Source organism: Alligator mississippiensis, chromosome 3 (genome assembly GCF_030867095.1).
Source record: "Alligator mississippiensis isolate rAllMis1 chromosome 3, rAllMis1, whole genome shotgun sequence".
In the NCBI taxonomy this organism is placed as follows: Eukaryota; Metazoa; Chordata; order Crocodylia; family Alligatoridae; genus Alligator; species Alligator mississippiensis.
Window position 1 is genome coordinate 251,017,568 of NC_081826.1, and position 22,859 is coordinate 251,040,426.

The following is a 22,859-nucleotide window of genomic DNA, read 5'->3' on the forward strand; positions in this document are numbered from 1 at the left end:
CTGGAGGAGCCAGGGTGGAACTAGAGGAGGGGAGATGCTCTGACTCGCAGAGCATGGCGTGATTGAGAATTAAATCTGGATGAGAACATATTACCTCTGCAACAGCCCCAGTCTCCTAAATGCCTAGGGATAGCAAGGAACCCAACAATTTTTTTACAGCTTTCATACTGAAAAAGCTGATCCATAAAAACCAATTTTTTAAAAGGAGCAAACAAAAAAGTTGCATTATTTTAACTAAATCTAATGGTAGAATACACTCTGAAATATACAATTTGCACTAAAAGCCTATGGCATAAGGACATACCCACTAAATTAACTATCAGGATAACTTTTGTAAGACTCCATCTTATGGAAGCACATCAAAATTCTAATTAGCATTTCACACTCATACATATCTTAACTGAAATTAGGAGGAAAAAAACATCTAAAACATTTACTCACAACAAGTAAATTCATGATTGTGTTCCCTATCTCTCCAAAGAGAGATTTCCGGTGTCTGATACTCATTACAGGAGTTGGGTATACTTTTAAAAGGGAAAAAAAAAACAACACTTGTTACATACACTATAAACATATTTATGCATGCAAATATGCAAGTGTCTAACACAAATGCTTGCTCTCCTGTGTTTAATTAGCTTTTTATTTGATAGTTTATGCAGAATGGCAGGCATCCACACTCACTGGACAAAAGAAAATCATCAAGCATTAAGAAAGTATCTTTGTTAAACCTAAGCAACACAAGGCTCATGTAGTGAACATGAGGGCACCAGCCACTGGAAGTGAGGAGAGCCATAAAGAGGTTCGCATTGTGTAGACGCAGCTGTTGTCTCCCTTGTGCTTTGCAAGAAAGGTGACCAATTCCACAACAAACAAGGATTTAACTGCACAACTAATCAGTATCATTTGTGTAAGTAGGTCCTTCTATCCCATTTTGAACATCTGGAAATCATATTTTATGTAATAATGGACATTGAAAAACCAGTTTCCTTTTAACAGAATGAATTGCTAGTTACCAAGAAGGAAAACAAGCTGAAGAATTTAAACCCAGATTATATATTAGACACTAATATTAGGTTTGGGTTAATAAGCCACTCATAATAAGTACTTTTTAAAAACACTTCACAAATATTAAGCCTGGTAATCTAGAAAGGATTCAAGACATTTATCCAACCCTTTTTAAGGTACTTTGTAAATGCACAAACATTTATTTATACTGTACACTGGCCAAGCAGGAGAAACAAGTTTCCAAAACAAAAGTCTAAACATTTTTATTAGTTTCACGTCTCTTCTTCACTCCCTAAAGACTGTGTATCCTAGATAAAGGCTCCGAATGTTGCCAAAACCAAAGAGTACTTATACACATGATGGACCTCTGCTCCGACACATGCTAACTGACACATCAGAGCAGTCTGCTGGAACATGCTAATCAGTGCACTCCAGCAGCCTCCATGTCACATGTACTTGGCGTCCCCACATTTCAAATTAGCAACAGAGGTTCTTTAACTAAAGCTTGTTTGACAAGCTTTAGTTAAAAGTGCACCTGCCACCATTTTGAAGCACAGATGCTGAATACATGCGAGGCTATGGGAACTTTAACTACAGCAATTCTCAGAGCTGCTCTAATTAAAGTGTCCCCCCCCCGAGCACATGTATAGATGCGCAAAGAGATTTAGTCAAGTCTGTAATTCATAACAAGCTAACTATATGCATCTGGGAGTGTGTATTGGGACAAACCACAGCCCAGGGATTCTCAAACTTTAGATTCAGGTAAACTCTCTGTCCATACACTTTTTTGTTTTGTTTTGTTTTTTAAATGTGGCAGCACCCTGGTAAAGAACCACTGCTGCGCTGCATCAGCTTACCTTAGTGGTACTCACTGGGGTGCTGTCACTGCTGCCCAGCCACGGAACTGTCCCACGCACTTCGTGCACAACTAGATAAGCCTAAAGCAGGCAAGAGAATGCAGTCTTGCTGCAGCCCTTCCCAGTTCAGTACCCACTCCCCGCAGCCATGCTCCTCCTGAATGGAAACAAAGCTACACAGAACAGGTCTAACTGCCCCACGTGCCTTTGTTTCCAGGACCAGCATGGGGGGGGGGGGGGAAAGAGGAGGGAAGGGTCAGACTGTGAAGGGCTGCAGCAGGGCTCCTGCCTTGCTTTCAGTTTATCCAATAACCCAAATCCAGGCAAGGAACACATGCTTGTGCTGCATTCCTTCCTGATCCGGCTGTGGGGCTATTGCACCTGGTTGCTGTGGTGGTTGTATCTGTGGCGAGGCACTCCTGAAACAGTCTTGGAGCCCCTCAATTGAGCGCTACTGCCATAGCACATAAAACTTTCAGGGAAGTAAGTTAACAGTGTTTCAAGAAGCAACCAGCCGCTGGCAACATGTAGGACACGTGCACCCCCTGGAAGTGCCAGCTGCAAAACCAAAGTGCACTTCTGGTTTCGCTGCTGGCTTGGCAATCGCCACTGGGGGACCTCCCCGTCAGTGATCTGGTGCCACCCCAGACTCGGGAGGCACCAGTCACCCATGAATCCAGCAAGACAGAATTTGAATCAGTATTGATGCAGATATGTTTTAAGAACTGTTTAGGATGTGAACTACAAAAACTTAAGCACCAAGCCTTTGCAGGATAAGACGTATCTATGTTTTGAAACTACTGGATTGCCTCAGTATGCAAAGTTAAATTATACTTATACATAATCTCAGCAGACTTGAGGCCTCAATAAGCAAATCTAGTAGAACTCACCTCCATATTCTGCTCCCAATCTCAACATTAAACGAATTGGAAAAACCTTTGCCCAAGGTATTTCCAGTTTATGAATAAGAATGCCGCAAAGGAAAGGATTATTTGGTAACGTGAGATTGTCAAGTTTCTGAAAAGTTGGCGTAACAAACAGGAACCCTCCATGATCTCTGTTACCAAGAAAGCTTTCAGTAAAGGTAAAATTTTCCAAATTTCCTATGAATTTTCCTAGCAAGAGAAAGGAACAATTAACTTCACATAGCTAAACATTTAAAGTAAAGACATTCTTACACAGTACTATTTGGAAGAAATCTATTGCTCTGCTAACATGGTCTTTTATGACTGCTTTTAAAGAACACCCAATATATAAACATCTGCCCCCCTTCTGCTTTAATACATACAGTTTTGTTCACTGCACTGAAGAGATTACATATTAAAAGTAACCACTTACTGAAGTGTCAAGTGCAATAAATTTGGTCTCAAACTACCAGCTCTGGTACAACCAAGATATTTAGTTTTGGCTTTGTCACTTTAATAAATTCAGTTTGAAAAAAAGTGTTAATTATTAACAATTAAATATACTTCACAAAATGTTGGTCCAATTTATGTACAAGTAGCATGTTTTTGAAAATTAAGAATAGCATGAAAGCACATGCTATCCTGAAACATGTTTTCCTGACCTGAGGCTCAAAGTATTTATATCTATAATCCCAATATATTAAAATATTACTGTTAAAAATAAAATAAGAAAAGAAAGATGGATGATAAAAGGCCGTTTGGAGGTGATTATGTTAAAAAGGTGTCAATTACTGAATTAGAATTTGAAGCAGAAAGACAATAGAAGTGACAGAGGGACTCTCTCTCAAGTTTCAGAACGTCTCTAAAGCAAAATTAAATGCAACACCAAGAATGTTGCCTTTTGAAGCTCAGCAATAAGACATGAACATTTTAAAGCTATTTATTAAGATTCCCTACCTTTCATTGCATTCTTATATATGTCAACAAACAATCTGAAGATTTCTTTAGGAACAGCATCTTCATTTGGCAAACACAGCAATAAAATTATAATTTCTGCCTGACCCAAGCTATGTAGTCCATTTGTTGAGAAGTACCAGCACTTTTCTAGAGAATCTTAAAGAGAAGAATTATGTAATTAAATATTTGCTAATTATAGTATAAAACATTGGAATCAAAGATTTTAAGATGATTTACTGTTTAAGTTCTTTTAATGCTCTTACCAATTGCTCTCTTTAGGGAAAAAAAAAAGGGTTTTTATAAAGTTTTTCCTAGCCCAGTATGCAGCACAGAGAATAACTCTCATAATAAGAGTCTGGTTAGGCCATATCATCTGGAGAAGCATGGAAGTCGTAGCTTGTTCCACAGCTATTATGGAAAAAGACAGCTTGTTAACCAGCAGCTACAGAACACTGATGGGATAGGGGCTTTGACTGAACTGTATGTTCTACTTAAGGTAACAGTTAGAAGTCTTTACTGCAAAGTCTTTTATTGCAAAACGTTACACTAGAGTCTCCCTTTGCAGGCGTCCATGTCTGTAAATAATCACGTGATGTCTCGGTCAGTTCTTTTTATGTTAATAAGTATGCAGCAAGTTTCTAGCACAGGGGTGGCATCTTTGTGTATGAGACTAAAACATGGCATTAAGATTTCAGTCATGTCACACAAATATTTGAATACTCTGTAATTTATGTACCAAAAAATCCACTATGTATACCTCAGACTCCCCACAGTCTGAAGTCTACTGATAAAAGTTTAATCAGACAGCACTAACAAAAATATAATCAAGAAACCTATACAGTAATGCTTCAAAAAGCAGCATGCTCATTTGAGTAGCACAACATAATCAAGAGAATTCTTATTTATTCTCAGTACAAAATATTATAGAAATCATAGCTGTACAGAAAAAACATACTACTTACAAGAAAGTAACTTCACATTCACAAGGAAGTTTGCGTTTAGGATAAATGTTAATGGATTCAGTTCTCCTTCAGAGAGAAGTGAAGTGACCTGCTGATGAGATGGGTGTTCTTCCACTACAGGACCTAAATAAATTAAGATATGGTTTGGTTCAATATAACAGCTAGTATTCATTTCCCTTATGTCTAAACAACTGCAAAGACCATAAAATGCATGAAACATTACTTGAAATGTCATATTAAAAAAAAAGATAAATTGTTAATATTACATGACTATTAAGCAGCCAAAGAACTGTGCATTTGTCTTTAAAGGCAGACAACAAATAAGCACAATATGGTACATCGAACATTAAAGCAGTATATAATATACTGTATTTAATCAAATCTAAGACAGTTTTCTTTTCCCCCTCCCCTCCTCACTACCCCCATAGCAGGGTTTCATTCCAGGAGTGGCCATGACGTCTCTGGAACCCCCTCACACCATATCTACTTCACTCTTTGAGCAGTCACCCCTTCACTTGCCTGCTATGCCTTGAGGTATTTATCTTTTAGATCACTGGTTTCCAACCTTTGAGTAGGAGATCACTTTTGGAATTTTAAAAGCAATCCAAGATGTATTGTGTGCCACCAACGCCCCCCCCAAGCAGGTAAGTCTGTGGAGAGGGAAGTGGGAGGGGCAGATTGAGGCAGAAGCAGAAAAAAAATATTTGGGGGGTGTGCCACCCCAGCAGGTAAGTCTGTGGGGTAAGGGACCAGGGGAAGGGGAAGGACTGTGGGGGGTGATGGGGTAGATACAGGCCCCAGCCCTACTCTCTCCCTCAATGCTGGGGCCTCGAACTGCACCCCCCCCCACCAACCAGTGGTAAGGCGGGACAGAGCCGTGAACAGCTCGTCCGGGTGGCGTGGGAAGGGGGAAGATATGCAGCCAGGAGGGCAAGGGGGCACATGCCCCCACATCTGCATAGAGGCAGGGCAGGGCAGGCTGGAGCTGCCAGCTGGGGACGGGCTCTTCTGGGCAGGGGGGATAGGCCACGCTATATTCAGGCTGGGTGGTGGCAATGCTGGGAACAGGGCTGGGGTGAACTGCAGCAAGCCAAAAGTTTGCTGTAGTTCCCCCCAACCCTCCTCCCAGCAGCGTCCCGTCCCATCCCAGCCTCAGCCTGCAGCAGCAGCTGCCTCACCCTGCAGATCCCAGGCACGTGGCCCCCATGCCCTTGGGGGATGGGGGGGAAAAAGGGACTGGGAGGCAGTGCTGGGATCTTCCCGGCAGAGGCTGGGCCATGCTTCACTCAGGCCAGGAGGCGGTGGCACTGGGAAGGGGGTCGGGGGGGGGGGGGGGGGCAGCTACAACAAATTTTCAGGTGGCTGCAGCCCCCTGTAGCCCTGCTCCCCACACTGCCACCTGGCCTGAGCGCATCATTGCCCAGCCCCTGCACCATGAAGAACCCAGCCCCAGCTGGCAGCTGCAGCCCACCCTGCATGCAGATCCAGGGGCACACACCCCACTGTGCTCTCCCATGGTGCATGCCCTCCCCACCGGATGAGCCATAAGCAGCTCCATCCCAACCTGCCCCAGCTGCCCCTGGCCCAGCCCCACTCCCTCCCTCACCGCTGCTGCAGCTACCGCCACTGCCCCATGTGGGGGACATGTGCCCCCCAGATCTGTGCACGGCAGAGGCAGCTGCCATTGCAGGCTGGCCTTTGCACCCCGAGCCCCACTGCAGCTGGTCCATGAGCATCTGCATGCCATGTGCATCCCACTGCTGGGCTCAGCCATACCTGCAGGTGGCTAGCTGCAGCAGGGCTCAAGGTGCAGCAGCAGCTGCCTCTACCCCAGCAGTGGGAGCCCCCTTCCTCTGTCCCTGGATGAGCCCCCAAGGCTGCAATCCTCCCACCGCTCGGCCACCTGGGGCCCTACTTACCTTCCCCAGCTCCTGGCTGGCCCACACCATCTATCCCTCACTGTGGGGGCCTCAATCTGGCTCTCACCCCTTCCTTCCCCCAGACTGATCTGGTGGGCTGGTGGGGGGGGGGGGGTATGATGCATCCCCCCCCCCCAGCCCAGAGTCGATTAAAAGAGGATCCCCGATCGACCAGCTGATTGGGATTGATGGTTGGAGGCCACCGTTTTAGATAAAGGGAGTCTGCCCTAGGGCTACCCAAGCTTGAGCTCGGACTCCAGAGCTCAGGTGTCTCTGCTCTCTGCCTTAAGGGCTAATTACATGGCTCCAACTATCCTTTACATCACATCCATGCCTTACAGATGATATTCATTCCTGTTGACATGTGCCCTCCTGGGTTATGGGTCCCAGTCCCAGTCCTCACCCCTCAAGGGCTTTGGGCTCCTTGGCCCCCTTCAGTCTCCAGCTGTGATCCCTGGTCTTTCGCCTCTTGCTCTGGGCCCGCTCCTAGGCCAGTGAGACCTTTGGGCTCCCTAGCCTTGTTGACACCTGACCTTCCTGGGCTACAGATCTCCAGGCTCTTTGGGCTGGCTTACACTCACCCCTCCTAGACTCAGTCTCTCTCCTGCCGTGTCCCAAGCCCTCTATTCTGTGTTCCCAGGCCTCTTGGGACCTCCTCTTCCCCTTAGTCCCTTCCTCAAACCTGAGTTGCTTACCCCAGTTCAGACATTACCCCAGGAGCTCTGCTGCAGCCCTGCTGCCCAAGAGCTCCTCTCAGCATGGTTCTTGGGGCAAGACTGCCTGGCTAGTTCAGGCCGTGGGCTTATATGCTTCAAGCCTGGCCCCTGTCTGATCAAGTGACCCTAACTGACCCCTGCCACAATCGCTTGCTACTTCCCATGCAGCCTCTTCCCTTCTTGAAGTGACAGGTGTGCCAAGCACCCTATCACACCCCCATTTAACATCAGGAAAATAGCACCTCACCTTAGATTAGAAATGGGGCGGGAGGCACACAACTGCAGCTGGAACTCCAACTCAAGGTCCAGGGTTGGAGTTGGAAGTACAGATGTAGATGCTGCCCAACCCAACCCCACAGCCTCTGCTCACCTTTCGCTTGCAGCTCCAGCTCCTGTTAAGGCCCTGCTCTGGCCAGGGTCAAGGAGCACAAAACATGTGCTGCCTACAGCTGCAGTCCAGCCATGGAGCTGGCAGTGAGGGGTAGGAGGGAAAGAGGGAAGGTGGGCAACTCTTCACAAAAACCCACTAGATTCTAGACATAACAAATTTATAAATTTTTTCCATTTTTCCATGTCTAGAATCTAGTTATTGGGGAGTCATCTTTGATTTGGTTAAACACAGCATATGGCCCAAGAAATTTTTTTCAAAAAGGTGAACTCTGCTCATGGCATGCCAGTATATGTAGAGGTCCATGTATTTTTTTAAAAACTATGTATCCACTAATTAAACACAAATACCCCCTGCTCATGTTTTACCTTCTCCTTTTTCTCTCATTCCAAGCAAGAGAGGTGGAAAACCATCATCGTCATCAGGAATAAGGCTTATCTCTTTGCTAACACATTTTTCAATCCCACACAGAATTCTGTAATCTGAAGGACTAACAGGCAAATCATCATAAGGCTGGTCAGCTATGATGCAAGTAGGCGGAGATTTCTCAGCTTTTAAAGTCAACAATAATTCATCAGCATCTGGAACTACAGTCTGAGAACTTTGCAATATCTCCATTTGTCCAACAGAAGGTAACTGGCCATCATCTGGAACAACTGAAGAGGCACAAGGCAATTTCTCAGGTCCTAAAGTAATGTGCATTTCATCTGTTGGTTTTACATCAGCTACAGAGAAGTCATCTACTGGATTTTCAACCTATTAAAAAAAAAAAAAAAGGCAAGCAAAATACATACCAGATTATGTTTATTATTCACTATCTCTAGAGGTTTTTCTACATTATTTTTTTCAAATGCAAAAGCAACTTTCATCAAAAAGGCATTTGTTGCATCTTGGGGAACAATTTCTTTTAACAGGAAAGAAATCATCTCTCTTTGGCAGGGCACTGCATTTTTTTTTTTTATATTTAAAAGGCATAAATGTCTCTTTTAGGGTAGAATGCAGTCTGATATATTCACCTGTTCTGTAATTAATTCAAAAAGCCTGCCATTTTTAGTCTGATGGAAGAGAGAAGTAGACACAATTAAGTATTATGTATCACAGTGAAACATAACTAATTTGTTCAGCATTACCAGTATGACTTATTTTGCAAAGTTACTGAATCCTGTAATTTGCCATAATTTGGACATGAACTACAGTGGTCACAGATTTTTATCATGTATTGACAGTTTACTCCAGCATTTGAAAGCATCGATCTTCCCCAGACCAAGGGTCAAATATCTGCTGCTCCCTCGGGAGAGTATTTAAAGCTTAGACCAGATCTATGAAGCAACACCAAAAAGCTGTGATTGGAAAGATGTTTTAGTTCAAAAGTATATAAGGAAAAACAAAACATCCTAAAATCACTATCACAGATTTTTCTTTATTTCTACAAACTGCCTTTTTTCATCTCTACAGCACACCTCTGCTGGAACTGGCAATTCCTTCATATACACTGGGTTGCAACAGAAGTACTGTTTGTGTTGTGTCCAGAACTGGGTAATTTGCATTTAGGAAGAAATTGCACATTGTTTTTTCCAATGGATTTATTACTCTTTGGGCAGGGGAGGACAACTGGCATTCCCTATTTTTAAAACAGCAAGTTCATAAAACTTGCTAGATGGCAACTTGGGCAGCAGCGACCACAAGATGATTGAGTCCAGGATCCTGAGGAAAGGAAGGATGGAGAGCAACAGAGTAAGGACCCTGGCCTTCAGACAAGCAGACTTCGACTCACTCAGGAAACTCATGGGCAGGATCCCCTGGGAAGCCAGTGTGAGGGGGAGAGGAGTCCAGGAGAGCTGGCTGTACTTTAAAGAAGCCTTACTGAGAGCGCAGGAACAAGCTATCCTGAAAAAGGAAGACTAGCAAGTATGGCAGAAGACCAGCGTGGCTTAGAAGGGAACTCTTTTGTGATTTAGCTCACTGAAAAGAAGCTTATAAGAAGTGGAGAACTGAACAAAAAACTGGGGCGGGGCTGGAAGTATAAGAGTATTGCTTGTGCATGCAGGTATTAAGTCAGGAAGGCCAAAATGCAATTGGAGTTGCAGCAAGCCAGGGCTGTGAAGCGTAACAAAACGGTTTCTACAAGAATGTTAGTAACAAAAGGAAGACGAAGGCAGTGTGGGTCCTTTACTGAATAGAGATGCAGAAAAGGCTGAATAACTCAATGCCTTTTTCACCTCAGTCTTCACAAGCCAGGTCAGCTCCCAGACTACTGCATCTGGAAGCACAGTTTGGGGAGGAGGTAAGCAGCCAGTGACAAAAGAACAGGTCAGGGACTATATAGAAAAGCTGGATATATACAAGTTCATGGGGCTGGACAGGATGCACCTGAGGGTGCTGAGCTAGTTGGTGGATGTGACTGCAGAGCTGCTGGCCATCATCTTTGAAACTCATGATGAACAGGAGAGGTCCCAAATGACTGGAAAAGAGCAAACTAGTGCCCATATTTAAGAAAAGGAAAAAGGAAGATCCAGGGAACTACAAACCAGTCAGCCTCACCTCAGTCCCTGCAAAAATCATGGAGCAGGTCCTCAAGAAATCTATTTCTAAGCACATGGAGGAAAAGAAGGTGATTAGGAACAGTCACCATGGATTCACCAAGGGCAAGTCATGCCTGACCAACCTGATTGCCTTCTATGACTAGGTGACTGGCTCTGTGGATGTGGTATACCTTGATTTTAGCAAGGTTTTTGATACGGTCTCCCACAGCATTCTCACAGGCAAGCTAAGGAAATATGGGCTGGATGAATGGAATCTAAGGTGGACAGAAAACTGGCTGGAGCATCGGGCTCAGAGGGTTGTAATCAATAGCTCAATGACTACTTGGCAGCTGGTATCAAGTGGGGTGCCCAAAGGGTCAGTCCTGGGACCGGCTTTGTTCAATACATCTTCATCAACAACGAAGATGGAAAATAGTGCATCCTCATCAAGTCTGCAGATAACACCAAGCTGGGGGGAATAGTAGATATGTTGGAGGGTAGGGCTAGGATTCAGAGTGTCCTAGACAAATTGGAGGATTGGGCCAAAAGGAATCCGGCAAAGGGCAACAAAAATGGTGAAAAGGCTGCAGCATATGACTTCTGAGGAGAGACTGAGGGGAACGGGGCTTATTTAGTCTAGAGAAGACAAGACTGAGAGGGGATTTAATAGCAGCCTTCAGCTATCTGAAGGGGGGTTACAAAGAGGATGGAGCTAGACTATTCTCAGTGGTGGCAAGTGACAGAATAAGGAGGAATGGTCTCAAGTTGCAGCAAAGGAAGTTTAGGTTAGATATTAGGAAGAATTCTCTCACTAGGAGGGTAGTACAACACTGGAACAGGCGACTTGCAGAGGTTGTAGACTCTCCATCCTTGGAGGTTTTTAAGACCCGGCTGGACAAAGCCTTGGCTGGGATGGTCTAGATGGGGATGGTCCTACTTTGAGCAGGGGGATGGACTAGATAACCTTCAGAGGTCCCTTCCAACCCTAATTTTCTGATTCCATCTCCCTCATGTTGCTCCTTGTGGGTCTCTTGACTTCAACTATGAAGTTCTTCAGGGGAAGACCCCAAATATTTGGAAGTATTTGTACAACACTTGGCAACATTTGTACAACAACCTGACAAGATCTTTGGGCACAATTGAAAATTCCTAACACTGAGTTGCCTAGGTAAGTGTTGGTATGTGTCACGGCAAGAAGGAAAGTTAAGGCTAGAAGCTTTCCATGTCCCAGCAGGAGCATTCACATAACCAATTTCCTGTGCCAGTAACACTGAACATGATGTCAAGGTGCCATACAGAAAGCACACACTCTCCATAACCCATTAGTTTGGGCTTTTCAATGTTTCTATACACATTTTAATAAAATGTCCATGTGGGCATGAATGATACAGCCATGAGTAGTCCAGACCACATCATGAGAGACTACAAGGCTCTGGGGGCCGGGCTTAGGAAGTTGGGGCACAGGTCGTCTTCTCATCAATCCTCTCAGTCAACAGTCTCTGTCAACACCAAGATGCCTGCATCAGAGAAGTCAACCTATGGCTCTGGAGTTGGTGACATCGTGTGAGTTTTGGCTTCTACAACCACGATTCACACTTCCATGACTGAGGTATCTCAAGATGGTCTTCATCTTTCTTGTAAAAAGGTAAAAGTCTGTTCTCCCACAGGTTTGCTGATCTCCAAAGGACTTTAAACTAGGTTCATTGGGGGATGGGGATGCAATGGACAAGAACCTAGTTTAGAGAACCATGAGCCATGCAATGGATCAGCCCAGGTAAGCACTAAGGGGCCCAATAGACATCAGGACAGGGAGGTAACCAAGGGCACCCACTGGGGGGGCTTAAATGTCTGTAGACTCATGCTAGGAACATGGGGAACAAGCAGGAGAAACTTGCACTCCTGTTTGCAGGCAACATCTTCGACCTGGTTGGGCTAACTGAAACCTGGTGGGACCCTACTTGTGATTGGACAGTAGGCATTGAAGGTTATAGGCCACACAGATGGGATAGAATGGGGAAAAAAGGGGAGGGGGTGCTGCTTTTTATGTTAAGGAGCAATATACATCTATAATCAAGATGGGATCAGAGGAGGGCCAAACTGAGGTACTGTGGGTTACAATACAAGGGGGTAGAGGGGAAAGGGACTTGGTAGTGGGAGTCTACTACAGACTACCACACCGGGAGGATGAGCTTGACCTGGAATTCTCCAGGCAGCTTTCAGAGGCTGTACAGTCAAGAGATACTATTGCCATGGGTGACCTAAACTACCCTGACATCTGCTGAGAGGAATAGTCAGACAGAACTAATCACTCATGTAGGTTCTTAGCCTGCATATAGGACCTCCACCTAATGCAGGAGGTATATGATCCCACTAGGGGGAAACACCTTGCTAGACTTGGTGCTGGCTACAGAGAATGACCTGGTTGGGGATCTGCAGGTACAAGGCAATCTAGGGGATAGTGACCATCAACTGATTGATTTCACTGTGCAGCGAAGGGTGGGAAAAAGTAACCAGCAGGGCAGAGGTGCTAGACTTCAGAAAGGCTGACTTCAATGTACTTAGGAGATTAGTTAGTGGGCATTAAAGTTCAAAAGCATTGACAAAATGGGGGTCCAGGAAGGGTGGTCGTTCCTCAAGGAAGTGATCCTTCAGGTACTGAAGGAGGCAATCCCACTGCATAGAAGAGGGGGCAAAGGGGCCAATAAATCCTCCTGGATAAACAGGGAAATCCAGGAAAGCCTAAAGCCAAAAAAAGGGGCATACAGGCTGTGGAAGCAGGGGGTAGCTACCAAGGATGAGTATACCCCCTTAGCTCACACTTGCAGGGAATCAGTTAGGAAGGCCAAAGCAGCATTAGAACTCAGGCTGGCAACAAAAATTAAAGACAACAAAGAGTCCTTTTTCAGGTATATAGAAAGCAAAAAGAAGGCGCAGGGCAGCATAGGACCTCTACAGGATAGACAAGGGCAGTTGGTGCCAGATAGGAGGAACAAAGCAGAGCTCTTCAATGAGTTTTTCACCTCTATTCTTGAACTCAGATCTAGACAAATCTCCCAAATACATTACTGACAGAAGCAGGAGAAACACCAGCCCACCAACTGTCAGCACCGACCTAGTAAAGAGACACTTGGAGGGGCTGGATGTGTTTAAAATCAGCTGAAATGGATAAGCTCCATCCAAAGGTGCTGAAAGAATTAGCCAGTGTCATAGAAGAGCCACTAGCATGTCTGTTTGAGCACTCATGGTACTCAGGTGAAGTCCCTGAGGACTGAAAAAGGGCCAATGTGATCCTTATTTTCAAAAAGGGGAGGAAGGAGGATCCAAGTAACTATAGGCCAGTTAGTCTCACCTCTATTCTTGGGAAAATCCTTAAATGATCAAGGATCACATTTGCAGGAGTCCAGTGGGTAATATAATGCTGAAAGGCAACCAGCGTGGGTTCATAACAGGTCAATCCTGCCTGACTAACTTTGTTTCTTTCTATGACCAGGTCACTAAAAGCTGAGATGCAGGAGTTGAGGTAGATGTCATCTACTTGGACTTTAAGAAGGTCTTCAACATGGTATCCCATCCAATTCTTATAATCAAATTGAACAGCTGTGCCATAGATGACTACACAGTCATGTGGGTGGCAAATTGGCTTAAGAGTCATACCCAGAGAGTGGTGGTGGACAGGTCGGTATCGACTTCGAAAGATGTGAGGAGTGGGGTCCCCCAAGGCTCGGTCCTTGGGCTGGTGCTGTTTAACATCTTCATCAGTGACCTAAATGAGGGTGTAGAAAGCACTCTGTCCAGATTTGCAGATGACACTAAACTACGGGGCGAAGCAAAGACACCGATGGGAAGAAACCGAATCCAGGTGGACCTGGACAGGTTAGAGAAGTGGGCAGAGAACAATAGGATGCAGTTCAACAAAGACAAGTGAAAGGTGCTACACCTAGGGAGAGGGAATCACCAGCACACCTATAGGCTGGGGGATGACCCTCTCAGCAGCACAGAGTTAGAAAGAGATCTCGGAGTCATTGTCGAAACCAAAATGAACATGAGTCAATGTGACAAAGTAATTAGCAAAGCTAACCAGACTTTGTCATGCATTAGTAGGTGCATCACGAACAGGTCCAGGGAAGTGATGCTCCCCCTCTATGCGGCACTGGTCAGGCTGCAGCTAGAGTATTGTGTCCAGTTCTGTGTGCAATTCAAAAAGGATGCGGACAACTTTGAGAGGGTCCCGAGGAGGGCCACTCGTATAGTTAGAGGCCTGCAGGGAAGAAGGGCTGAGGGATCTGGACTGTTTTAACTTCCGCAAGAGAAAGCTTGGGGGGGGGGGGGGGAAAATCTTGTGGCAGCATACAAATTCGCCAGAGGGGGCAGCAGGGAATAGGAGATGCTCTGTTTACGAGAGCACCCCTTGGAATAACCAGAAACAATGGCCACAAGCTGATGGAGAGTAGATTTAGGCTGGACATCAGAAAGAACTCCTTCACGGTTAGGGTCACCAGAATCTGGAACAGGCTTCCAAAGGAGGTGGTACTCTCCCCTGCCTTCGGAGTCTTCAAGAGGAGACAAGACAAGCACCTGGCTGGGGTCACGTGACCCCAGCACTTTTCCCTGCCACTGGCAGGGGGTCAGATCCTTTGAGGTCCCTTCCAACCCTAGCATCTATGAATCTGTAATAGGGCTAGAAGGAATCTCAAAAGCCCTTCCCCCAACACAAACTATACTTAAGCCATTTCTGACATGTCTATCCTTAGAAATTTCCAGTAATGGAAATTCTACAATCTCCCTAGGTCATCTATACCTCTGCTTAAATGTATTTCGTTTAGAAATGTTTTCTAATGTCTGACCCAAATCTTTCTTGGTACAATTTAAGTGCACTAACACATACCCCATCTTGAATGGACATGGAAAGCAATTTAGAATCCCCAACTCTGCAGTATATCTGAAGATTTCTCTCTTTTGGTAAACCAAAGAAGCCTAATTTTTCAATCTTTCTTCACAGACTACGCTTTTTAGACCTTTGATCATTTTTGCTGCCTGCACTCCTCAGCAGGTCCACATCTTTCATGAAGTACAGTGCTCAGAGCTGTATATAGTACTTCATCTGAAGCCTTAGTAGTAATGATTTTTCTACTGTACTCAACACATGTGTATTCCCACACTCCTGCTTCTACATCTATGTGAAACTGATGTTCAGTTCATTATCCACTGTAATCTCCAGATACTTCTATAAAGCAGATGTCTAGCTAGTAATTCTTTATTTCACATCCGTGTATTCTTGTTAGCCACGTGTAGTGCTTTGCATTTGTCTTCATTCAACTGAGTTCTGTTTATTTCAGACCATTTTTTACAATTTGTCAAGATTTTAAATTTACAATAATTTCAGAAGGCAAAATTAGAATTATCCACATTTATCATCTGCAGATTTAATTGTTTTATTCTAATCCATCAAAATTGGTAATAAAAAAAAATGCTAAACAGTACAAGACTCAGGATAGAATCCTGCAGAACTCATAGAACACATCCTTCCAGTCTGAGATAAGCCATTAAGTACCCCATATCAGTCTACAGTCCTGAAGAAAGTGCAGTATTCTCCTACGCTGTTTTAAGAGAATGACATCAGTGTCAAAAGCCTTACTGAAGTTAAAATATATCATCCCTCTTGCTTCTTTCTTACCCATAAACCAGTTATCCTCACAGCATTAAATTAGATTGATTTATCCTTGACAAATCCACACTGGCTGTAATTTATCGCCATTTTATTTTATTTTTTCAGTATCTTTCCAGGAATTGAAGTTAGGCTGGCTGATTTAACTCTGAATTCTCTTCCCCTTCCCCACCCTGGACAGAAGACATGATGTTAACCTACTACAATGTTAACCTCCAAGGTGCCACCCTATCCTGCTTTCTTCCTGACCTAACATAGCCACCTCCTTCACTAGTACCTCCAAGCTCTTACCAGCCAATTGCAAAGAAACTACTTCAGAGAGCTCCGCAAATATTCCACTTTAGCTGAATTTGGTGAAATTTACACTGATTTCCCACTCTTTGGTGACAGAGGCAGTGAGCTGCTGGGAAGGGACAGCCTCCACCTCTCTCCGCTGGGGAGGAGGCCCTTCTCAACCAGATTAGCTGACCTGCTCCATCAGACTTTAAACTAAGCCCACCGGGGGACAGAGGGACTACTGCCACTGCTGGCCAGCTGAGCAACCCTTGCAAAGCCAGCAGACCAAGGCACTTAAGGGAACCCACCCCTGCCCCAGCCCTGGAACGAACTGTAGACAAGGCAAGGGCCTCCAAGTGTATAGGCACGCAAGTGACCCCAAATGCCAGGAGCCTGGGGAATAAACAGGAGGAACTTGTCCTCCTGCTAAACGCAAATAACTATGATGTCATAGAGATAATGGAGACCTGGTGGGACTCTATCCATGACTAGACCATGGGTATAAATGCCTATACCCTGTACAGGAGGGATCAAGTGGACAAAAGGGGCGGAGGTGTAGCTCTCCATGTCAAGGAAAGCTATGCATCCCTGCAAGCTGACATTGGCACCCATGGTGGATGACTTGAGACTCTGGGTTAAAATCTGTGGGGAACACAGCACAGGGGAGTCTACTATAGACCCTCCACCCAGGGTCAAGACGTTGACCAGGAATTTGCCAGGGAATTGGCTGAGGCTGTGCACTCCTGGTGTATAGTTGTCATGGGAGACTTCAGCTACCCAGACATCTAATGGGAGGAGCACTCAGCCAAATCCGAGCGGTCACAAAGCGCTCTCTTGCACGTGGATGACCCCTATCTGATGCAGGAAGTCTACAGGCTGATGAGAGGTAAAGCACTGCTCGACCTGGTACTGGCAACAGGGGGACAACCTAATCAGAGACTTAATGATTGAAGGGAAGCTGGGTGACAGTGACCACGAGCTGATCACCTTTACCATCCACCGTAAAGCTGGCAAGTCAGTCAGTAATACAGAAGTCCTTGACTTCAGGAAAGCTGACTTTGACAAGCTAAGGAGGCTTGCCAGTGAGGCCCTAAAGGGCCACAACCCAAAGGAGAGGGGAGTTCAGGATGAGTGGTTTCTCCTCAAGGGAGCAATCCTGGATGCACAAGCAAAGTCTATTCTGTCTCAGAGGAAAGGCAGCAAAAGGGCACAGAAGCCCCTTTAGCTCTCCAGGGAATTAGCGGACCTCCTGTGTCTTAAAAGGAAGACCTACAAAGGATGGAAGACGGGATCCACCACCAAGGAGGAATACTCTGATCTGGTCTGGACCTGCAGAGAGCAAACCAGGAAAGCTAAGGCTGCAACGGACCTCCAGCTAGCTACAAATATCAAGGACAATAACAAGTCCTTTTTTAGATATGTGGGGAGCCGGAGGAAAAGCAAGGGCAACATTGGACCCCTGCTACACCAGATGGGACAACTGACAACCGATGCCCATGAAAAAGCAAACTTGCTAAATGGGTACTTTGCATCAGTTTTTCATCAGTCCCATGGGACACCCCTGCTCACTGTGGATCAGGGAGGCCTGGGTGAGGGAGATTCCTTACCCTCCATCAAAGCTGACCTCGTGAAGGAACACATTGAGGCTGGACACCTTCAAGTCAGCCAGCCTAACTGCGGCCTTGACCTCACCACGATCCGCTGGCTGGGGAATTGGCTCCATGGTCGGACCCAGAGGGTGGTGGTTGACAGAAGTCAATTGTTATGGTGCGCAGTGACCAGTGGGGTCCCTCAAGGCTCTGTCCTAGGGCCTATACTTTTTAACATCATCAGTGATGTAGACATTCATGTCAGAAGCGGGCTGGCCAAGTTCACCGATGACACCAAACTCTGGGGTAAAGCATCCACACCTGAGGACAGGAGGGTGATCCAGGCAGATGCTGACAGGCTCATGAAATGGGCGGATGAGAACCTGATAGTGTTCAACACCAAAAAATACAAGATTCTCCACCTTGGGAGGAAAAACCTGCAGCATGCTTATAGGCTCAGCAGTACTACGCTGGTTAGCGCTACAGACGAAAGGGACTTGGAGGTCATGGTTGACCACAAGATGAACATGAGCCTTCAGTGTGATGTGGTGACTAGTAAAGCGAGCAAAATGCTGGCTTGCATCCATAGATGCTTCTCAAGCAAGTCCCAGGATGTCATTCTCCCATTGTACTAGGCCTTGGTGAGGCCACAGCTGGAGTACTGCGTCCAGTTTTGGGCTCCACAATTCAAAAAGGATGTGGAGAAGCTTGAGAAAGTCCAGAGGAGAGCCACATGCATGATCAGAGGTCAGGAAAAAGACCTTATGACGAGAGGCTGAGTCTCATGGGACTCTTCAGCCTGGAAAAGCGCAGGCTCAGGGGCGATCTGGTGGCCACCTATAAGTTTATCAGGGGTGTTCATCAGGATCTGGGGGAATGTCCGTTCACCAGAGCGCCCCAAGGGATGACAAGATCGAATGGTCACAAACTCCGCCACGACTGATTCAGGCTGGACATAAGGAAGAACTTCTTTACTGTCCGAGCCCCCAAGGTTTGGAATAGACTGCTGCCGGAGGTGGTTCAAGCAACCACTTTGAATGCTTTCAAGACACATTTGGATGTTTATCTTGCTGGGATCCTATGATCCCTGCTGACTTCCTGCCCCTGGCACAGGGGGCTGGACTTGATCCTCCGGGGTCCTTTTCAGCCCGAATGTCTATGAAATCTATGAAATTTGAAAACAACTAGCTTAAGTAGTTCTAACCTGTTCCTTCCCTATTTTAGGAAGGAGGCACAGTAGAGGTGTACCTAGCCTAAGATACACCTCTATCTTGCTTTCTGCCTGATTTTAGATGAACACAGCTATCTACTTTTCTCTCTATTTTAGCCTGAGTTCATACTCCCAAGGGCTTGCTGCTGATTGTGTCATTCTCTTTGACGCAATAAACACTTTTGGTAAAGAATGAAAGGGTCATTAGACACTTCAGCCTTCTTATCAGCTTCTCTAATTAACCTTCCCTCAACACCGGTAGTGAACCAGTTCTTTCCATGGACTTCTAGAATGTTTTCTGGTTACAGCTAGCAAGAGACATAACATAGGGACAAAATGAGAGAGACTAAGTATTAGAATTACACAAAAAGTGGAAATTATGTCCAGGTATGAGAATGCTTTCTTGAGCTTCTGGGTCAATAAATAGCTCATGACTTAACCAACTGATATCTGTACTTTATGTCTTTTCCTTACAGGGAAAAGCTTTTTTAGGACACTGGCTTTCTTCTAGTAAGACCAGGTTCATTTTGCCTTTGGTAATAGAAAACCATATCTAATCATGAAACAAAAAAGAAAATCAGTGGGAACATCAGCTATCAACTTGTTAATAAAGACAAGCTTCATAATGCTGGCTTTAGACACTTCTCACAGAAGTCAACTATATACAAAGGAACCTGAATTATAAATATTTTACTACAAAATTTAGGTTTCACTGAAGATTTGGCACACTGTACACCCAACTTTCATTTACATGGTTTCTATTAGAATAGTTCTTGCTCACAACCTTACCATTAAAACTGAATAGCTACCCTAAACCCTTTGGCATTTGCAAAAAATCAAAAATCACAAAATATTGCTTTTATGAGGGCTCAAGTATAAACCAGCTAAGAAAGCTATTTAAAGATAAATCAACTTTTTTCAAACTCATGAATCAATGCAGACTTTTGAGTCCATACCGTATGTGTCTCTGGTAGGTCAGAGTTTACCGGACTCTGATCTTGTGAAGACCTCTTGACCCCAGATGACAGTTTGGTTGTATCTGCAACTTCACCATTGGGCAAAATACCATCTGCAAACCAAACTCTCCTCTGTTCTCTGGGACAGGGCCCTGGAATAGATGAAAAACAACAGCTTGCTTGGTAACACTGCAGTTTTCTAGAAGCAAAAGTTTTTTTTTCCAAAATTGATTTTCTATCTTAAAGCTTGTTGGGTATGGTTTAAGCCACAAAAGCAGCTCAAATATCTTTGAAGTGGAAAACACTTAGGTACAGCATTGCACCCTTCTATACTGTACATACTTCACAAAAACATTGATTACTTTTGAATACAGCATTAACCAGTTAACACACATAAAGCTTCTGCTTTCTTTTGTAAACAACTATGTACAAAGATGCTCTCGTATTAACAATATGTTAAATGTAGCATAGTAACATTCAACTACAGTATTCTAATATTATAAAGAGCCTAAGTCTGTCTGTCTGTCTGTTACACTTTATTCACGCTTTGACTGGCTCACGGAAACAGTCAAATCAGAGTGCTCCAAGCATGGGGGAACGCCACCATGATCTAAAAGCCCCACTGAGGACCGGAAAGAGGGTTGGAGAGTTAGGGCCAGGAGCGCTGGCCTCAGTTCCCCCACACTGCTCCCTACAAGAGGCAGAAGAGCGGCAGCATGGGCCATTAGGTGGCAGCACTCCATTCCAGCTTCCTCCCTCCCCTCCCCCTTCATTCTTGATGGATCATTGGCTAGTAACCTCATAAATCCAGCACTCAAAATTCCAGAATTCTCAAAAATCCGGCACTGCAGGCAGGTGGCATCAGCTGCTCCCAGGGCTGCAGCAGGGAGCAAAACAAAGGGAACTGTAAGTGGGTGTAGGTGCAAAGCACGGCTCTTGCTGCTACACACACCCCAGGAAGGCTGTGGGGCTGTGCCTAGGCTCTTCCTGGGGGACACGTGCCCCTGGATCTCTGTGCCAGATGAGAACAGGCTGCCACCTGCCCCAAGTGCCAGGAAGAACCTGGTGCTGCCGCTGGCTCTAGCCATCTGGCATGCAAATCTGGAGGCATGCATCCCCCAGGAACAGCCCGATGTAGCCCCCCAGCCCGCAGCCCTCCTGGGGTGTGCATAGCAACAAGAGCTGTGCCCCTCCACCCTGCGCCCACTGACAGTTCTCTCCGCTTTGCTCCCTGCTGCAGCCCCGGGAGCAGCCAACACCACTTGCCTACAGCTGCTGGGCTGCACTGCACACCTCCTCCTGCCCCTTCCCTATCCTCAGCCTCACTCATTCAAAAATCTAGAATTTAAAAATTTTTGTCAGCTGCTAGGTCCCAAGGACGCCAAATTTATGAGGTTAAACTGTATTACTTTTTATATTTCCTAGGGATACAAAGATCACAGATAGAAAAAATAAGGCTACATAACAAAAACCCCTTTCAACTTACCACTTGGTTTCAGTGCTACACTAAGGACATCTAGCCATTTTACCAGTGAAATTTAAAATCAAGTTTCTGTTTTTAAGAAAAATTCAGGCATAATGATAGACATAAGAGGAATGGAGAAATTTTTATTCACAATCATTTGACTTATAAAATGGCTCATCACCCAGCTACTTGCTTTGCTTTAATATTAATTTGTATTGCAGTAGTATCTAGAGACTCCAACTGAAAAATAAGAGTCTCCTTATGCTAGACTAGTGATTCTCAACCAGAGTGCTTGTTATTTCTGAGTTCTTTATAACAAAAGAATTACTCTATTCTTTTTCTTATTCAAAAGTGTGATAGGTAAGAGCTGCCATTTTTTTGAGTGGTGCCTTGAGCCTAACAAGGTTGAGAACCACTATGCTAGAGACAGTGCATAAAATAAAACAGGCTCCATCCTGCAGAATTTATAAACTAAATAGACTGGCCAGCCCAATAAAGTATTGTTCATATTTTATGGATCAGAAACTTAGGGAAAGAGACTGACACATCCAACTTCATTCCAATTAAGCTAACCCAGTGACCAGGATGGGAAGTGATACAGCTTTTATTCTTCTACTGAATCCTAGTCCAGTGTCTTATCTATAAGAACAACTTTCTTCTTGACCTACAGATTTTTCTGAAGGGCTAATCCAATGATTAAAATAAACTAGCTGTTCAGTAAGGAGTTTTCTACAATAATCTGAATATTAAAGAAGCTCAGTATCAAGATCACTGATGCCACTTCAGCAATTATTCTCAAAATGTCCTGAAAATGTAGATAACTGATCAAAATTAAGTTTCCTTAACTTACCCTCAACACTTGGTTGTTTAAGTACAGAGTTAGGTGTACTAGATATGTGAGCCTCCTGAAAAGGTTGAACAGCAGAACAACATTCAGAGGAGATACTGGAATTTGGATTAGGACCAGTTGGACTCATCATCCTTTCAAATGCCTGTGCTGAAAGGAAAAAAAACAAAAACAACCCTGTGGTTGAGGCTGAAGATAAGAGTCAGTACCAGAAACAGATGCTCCCATTATCATCTACCATCTTCTCTGTTTTTGTAGTTTCATCAAGGAAGTAGGAATGGAATCTATACCGTTGCTACAGCCCATAATAATCAACTTTTCTATTCTCACAAGAATGAGTTAATACTAGTTTTAAAACTACCCAAAAGACGAATCAAAACAAAGGATTTTCCCTTATAAAACACACAACTGAAGGGAAAGGAGATCAAGGATATTACTAAAATAAGCCTTACTTAATAGCTTTCAATGCTATCCCTCAAAACATATAATACATTCTCATCTTTTTCTTCTTCCTCCTGTATCTTTTTTGTTAAAGGTTTAATAGTGGTTGTTTTCTATGGAACCAAGTAGGCTGAGGTCCCTGTATTCAAAACCCTAAACAATGTTAAATTGTTTCCTAT

General features: G+C 44.6%; 1 protein-coding gene across 2 annotated transcripts in view; it reads right to left on the reverse strand.

Moving 5' to 3' along the window:
* The window catches only part of ZFYVE16 (zinc finger FYVE-type containing 16), a 61,903-nt gene that overhangs the window by 8,820 nt on the left and 30,224 nt on the right, over positions 1-22,859 (reverse strand). For both annotated transcript variants that reach the window (XM_006269978.4, XM_006269977.4), the window contains exons 5-11: positions 22,243-22,389; positions 19,928-20,079; positions 8,078-8,465; positions 4,687-4,809; positions 3,725-3,880; positions 2,753-2,977; positions 442-524 (exon numbers count right to left, since the gene is read on the reverse strand). In XM_006269978.4, the coding sequence (XP_006270040.2) occupies positions 442-524; positions 2,753-2,977; positions 3,725-3,880; positions 4,687-4,809; positions 8,078-8,465; positions 19,928-20,079; positions 22,243-22,389 (1,274 nt within the window). The remainder of the gene's footprint in view (positions 1-441; positions 525-2,752; positions 2,978-3,724; positions 3,881-4,686; positions 4,810-8,077; positions 8,466-19,927; positions 20,080-22,242; positions 22,390-22,859) is intronic.